The 4,753-nt window shown below is 40.1% G+C and overlaps 2 protein-coding genes across 2 annotated transcripts; both read left to right on the top strand.

Annotated features, from left to right (window-relative positions):
* The first annotated feature begins 265 nt into the window (after nucleotides 1–265).
* Nucleotides 266–1,341, top strand: LOC111716920 (uncharacterized). The gene is made up of 2 exons (XM_023492429.1): nucleotides 266–404; nucleotides 551–1,341. Exons 1-2 carry the CDS (start codon nucleotides 266–268, stop codon nucleotides 1,339–1,341), a joined length of 930 nt encoding a protein of 309 aa, XP_023348197.1.
* Nucleotides 1,342–2,176: 835 nt separating this feature from the next.
* Nucleotides 2,177–3,989, top strand: LOC111716921 (uncharacterized). Its single transcript, XM_023492430.1, has 2 exons — nucleotides 2,177–3,675; nucleotides 3,772–3,989. Exon 1 carries the CDS (start codon nucleotides 2,421–2,423, stop codon nucleotides 3,090–3,092), a length of 672 nt encoding a protein of 223 aa, XP_023348198.1. The 5' UTR covers nucleotides 2,177–2,420; the 3' UTR covers nucleotides 3,093–3,675; nucleotides 3,772–3,989.
* Nucleotides 3,990–4,753: the final 764 nt, after the last annotated feature.

Here is a 4,753-nt window from a genome sequence, read left to right as displayed (position 1 = left end):
ACACCTGGAGCTGCAAATGTAGTGGCTGACAATCTTTCCTTTCCCGCTCTAGCATCTCCTCCTGCTCCAAAATCATCTTCTGCTCCACAGCTGCCTCCTTCCCCTGGGGTTAAGGTGTCTGAGGACTTGGCGGTGTTGGAGGTGTCTGAGGTGTCGGCGGTGTTGGAGGTGTCTGAGGTGTCAGATTCAACAATTCCATCACCTTTTCCAACAGCTGTCCTGCACTGATGTACTCCACCTAAAGGCTTCCCCCAACCTCCTCAGAATGGTTCTCTTCTCTGTGACACAAAGACGAATGTTCTCCGCCCCTTGGTATCATCTTCTCAAAGGTTTAACATTTTCTCCATCTTACATGGAATGTCACAACCAGGAGTTTGTGCATCCAGACGTCTTATCTCTACAAGGTTTGTCTGGAGGGGCTAAGCCAATGACGTCCGTGACTGGTGCAAATCCTGCCTTCAGTGCCAACAAGGAAAGGTCCTCCGCCATTTTCACATTCACCCTGAAAAGATTCCTGTTCCCTTCAGAAGATTTGCACATGTACATGTAGACCTTGTTGGTCCCTTGCCTTCTTCTCATGGTTTTACATACCTCTTCACATGCGTCGACAGATCAACAAGATGGCCTGAGGCTATACCTCTAGCTGGGATTTCTGTGGCAGAGTGTGCCTCCACCATGTTTCATGGATGGATCTCAAGGTTTGGCGTACCTGCAGTGATTACAAGTGACAGAGGAGCCCAGTTCACTACATCCTTATGGTCCTCCATCTGCTCCCTACTTAATATCAAGCACAAGACCACCACAGCTTTCCATCCTCAGTCCAATGGCATGGTGGAGAGGTTCCACAGACAGTTAAAAAATTCTCTATGTGCTCGTCTGGCTTCTGCCAATTGGTTAGAATACCTACTTTGGGTTCTATTAGGATTACATTCATCTCCCAGAGAGGACTCTGCCACATTCGCCTCTGAAGCTGTTGATGGTTCTGATTTAACCCTGCCTAGTCAGTTCCTAAAGGTACAAGATCCCCCAACCAATCTGTTCTATGAAAACCTTAAAAATTTGATGTCTGGTTTTCAACCTGTTCCACCTCTCCACCTCGTCATAATACTCCAGCAGCTGCTGTTCTCCCAGAAGTTATTCGTGCAGAACTTTCATCTTGCCCAATGGTTTTTATATGTAAGGATGGACACGTTGCTCCCCTGGCTCTACTCTACAAAGGTCCTTACAAGGTTTTATCTCGCTCCCTTAAAACCTTTCAGCTCCAAGTTGGCAAGAGAGTACAAGTTGTTTCAGTTCAATGCCTCAAACCAGCTTTCACGGCAGGTGATGAAGCTTCAATAGCACCTCCACGCCGGGGCAGGCCCCCACGCCAACCCCAAAGAACGTTTCCATCCCCACATTACGTTCTTAGTATAGAACGATTACTAAAACCGGGTTACCTTAAAAAAGGGGGTGTACAATTTATAGATTTACTTTTTACTTCTAAATAATGTCATTTCAATATTAGATTTATTTAAGGTCTTAACATTCTACATTGACGACTAAAAAATTTTAGAAATTAGAAATAAAGAAAATATTTTTTCTAAGTTTTGCAGAGTAGCTTTTCTAAAGATTTTAAGAAGTAACATCCTATTCCTCTTTGAGTAAAACTATTATTTTGTAGCTTACTTAAAATAAATTCAGTTTTCTTTACAGATCTTTGTAGTTAATGTAAAATGAATGACTATAATGAAGGGTATAAAACAAGTTGAAAACGGAAAGGTATGAAATGAAGCCTTTATTTGATGGAGTTTGTGAATGCCAGAAATGAGTGGAAAATGCAAATCAAACCCAACTAAAACCAATATTTTGATATACAGCATGATATTTTTCTGGGAGGTGTAGTAGAGGTACAGGACGCAGTCAATTTTGTCCTGCTGCAGACGATCAAAATTGACCGCCCGATCAATTTTGTCCGATGCCGAGCTGGACAAAATTGACCGTTTCCTGCAGCAGACTGTCAAAATTGAAAGAGCTCGGTCAATTTTGTCCGATGCCGAGCTGGACAAAATTGACCGTTTCCTGCAGCAGACTGTCAAAATTGAAAGAGCTCGGTCAATTTTGTCCGATGCTGAGACAGACAAAATTGGCTGGGTTTTGTATCTCCACAACCCTTTATTAGTTCAGACACGGTTGAGGAAGCATCTATGTATAGATAGTTCCCTCTCTGCCTAGGTGTGTATCTATCTATCGGACCTGAAGTTATTCGCGTCTCTCATTGGTCGAGCCTGCTTCTCCTCGTGAAATCTCAGCTTCTCATTGGCTCTTACTCTGGCTCCACTGATCCGTGATTAGTCTAAACTACCTGCCTGCCAGTATCCTTTGAATTCACACATTCTATCAATAGAAGATTTTCGATATTTTGCAACAATTCAATCATCATGCCACGACCCTCTAAAGATAAAGAAGATAGTTCTAATTCAGATGATCTAAAAACTCTTGTGATGGCCCTCAAGGAAAGTGTTGATAATTTAACAAAAAGATTTGATTCCTTAGATGAAACCTTGAAAAAAGTTAAGGAGGATAACTTACAGTCCCAGAAAATCATCCGAAACCTTGCTGATATGGTTAATGATCGTGAGCAGCATAGCAGAAACAGCAGTATTAGGATCTCTGGATTAAAGATTAGTGATGATACCTCCAAAGACGCCATTTCTACCTCAAGACTGGTGTATGAAAACCTTCTAAATCCCATCCTTTCGCTTGCTGTCAAGGATAAAGTAATTTCAAAGGTTCCTGATATGTTCGAGCTGATTGAATATGCTCATACACTACCAATGAGACGTAAAGATTCCAACAAACCTACTCAACCGAATCCAGTCATTGTAAGGTTCCAATCCCGACTCCTTCGTCAGCTGGTTTTCAAATACAAGAAATCCTACCTTGATGTTCAGGATCGGAAACATATTTTCATATCTGAAGACCTCACAGCCCTGAATTACAAGAAACTGGTTGAACTTAAAAATGATTCAAATATCCTTGCTGCGTGGAGCCTTGCAGGAAAGATTTACTTCACAGAGAAGAAAGATCCTGAAATAAGGAAGAGACTTTAATCAACTCGCCATCATATGTCTGTCTCCATCCTTGTGTTCCCGTACCTGGTCTGAGTTATCCAGTTCTTGTGCTCCTGTACTCAGTCCGAGTTATCCAGTTTTTGTGCTCCTGTACTCAGTCCGAGTTATCCAGTCCTTGTGCTCCGGTACTCAGTCCGTGTTATCCAGTCCTTGTACTCCTGTACTCAGTCCGAGTTATCCAGTTCTTGTGCTCCTGTACTCAGTCCGAGTTACCCAGTTCTTGTGCCCTGTACTCAGCCTGAGTTTTCCAGTCCATGTGCTCCTGTACACAGTTCAAGTTATCCAGTCCTTATGCTCCTCTACTCAGTCTGAGTTATCCAGTCCTTGTGCTCCTGTACTCAGTCCGAGTTATCCAGTTCTTGTCCTCCTGTACTCAGTCCGAGTTATCCAGTTCTTGTGCTCCTGTACTCAGTACGAGTTATCCAGTCCTTGTGCTCCTGTACTCAGTCCGAGTTATCCAGTTCTTGTGCTCCTGTACTCAGTCCGAGTTATCCAGTTCTTGTGCTCCTGTACTCAGTCCGAGTTATCTTTCTTTCTTTTTTTTTATGTATGGAGACAGCAGGTGTGACTATTTTTATTTATGTCACATTGTTATAATTAAATTATTTTAATCTACACCTTGGTTTGCTCTTTATTAATACAATATTTTTTTGTTAAGGTTGGTTGTGTGTGGTTGTGAGACGGCAGGTTGGATTGATAGCAGGTTGATCAGGACAAAGTTTCTCATAATGATTCGGTAAATCCACTGGACTCCATGAATACAAACCCTGATCTTGATTTAGCTGATAGCTTGAATACTTTCCGATCTTTTCAAAACGATTTTTTATGTGCTGAAAATAATTTATTTGATAATTTAAATATAGAATGCAAATACTATGACGAATCTTCTTTAGTTGCTAATTTTTCAGGATTAAATAATCCTTTAATACTTAGTGCCAATATCCAAAGTCTATCTAGTAAATTCAACCGTCTATCTGAAATGATCAGTATTCTTGGAAATGAGAACATTTTTTTTGATATAATTGCACTGCAAGAAATTTGGGATATAAAAGATTTAAAATCATTGGCACTTCCTGGATTTCATGAACTTGTTTTCAAAAGTAGATCTAATGCAAGAGGTGGGGGTGTTGGATTTTATATTAGAGAAGGTTTGAATTTTAAAGTTATTGAAGAGTTATCTCTTTTTAATGAGAGAATCTTTGAGTCTTTATGTGTTGAAATTGAATTTTCAAACAAGAGAAAAATGTTATTTGTTTCTTTATATAGACCTCCAAGTCATAATATTTTGACTATATCTCAGCAGTCGGATGCATATCTTGAAATGCTTGACTTTCTCTTAACTAAAACTTCATTGTCTCAATCTAATCTTGCCTCATTTATTCTGACGGATTGTAACATTGATCTCTTATCCCTAAATCATAATAGCTTGAGCGCCAAATACTTTCAATCTATATTGAGCCATGGTTTCTTAAATATTATTCATAAATCTACGTTTTTTTCTCAATATAATCACTCATTGATTGACCACATACTTACTAACTCACATGCTTCGAGTTTCACTTCTGGTGTCCTAACTCAGGATATATCCGACCATTGCTTTACATTCTGTTCAATTAATCTCAAGAAGGAAAAAGTAGCTA

The sequence above is a fragment of the Eurytemora carolleeae genome, unplaced genomic scaffold (assembly GCF_000591075.1).
Source record: "Eurytemora carolleeae unplaced genomic scaffold, Eaff_2.0 scaffold2279, whole genome shotgun sequence".
NCBI classification, from domain to species: Eukaryota; Metazoa; Arthropoda; class Copepoda; order Calanoida; family Temoridae; genus Eurytemora; species Eurytemora carolleeae.
This window is presented reverse-complemented; position numbering and strand designations above follow the sequence as displayed.

Coding starts and splice junctions, on each gene's coding strand:
- LOC111716920 (XM_023492429.1), top strand. CDS start 266: ATGGTTCTCTTCTCTGTGACACAAAGACGAATGTTCTCCGCCCCTTGG. Junction 405..550: donor AGACGTCTTATCTCTACAAG/GTTTGTCTGGAG, acceptor ATGTACATGTAG/ACCTTGTTGGTCCCTTGCCT.
- LOC111716921 (XM_023492430.1), top strand. CDS start 2,421: ATGCCACGACCCTCTAAAGATAAAGAAGATAGTTCTAATTCAGATGAT.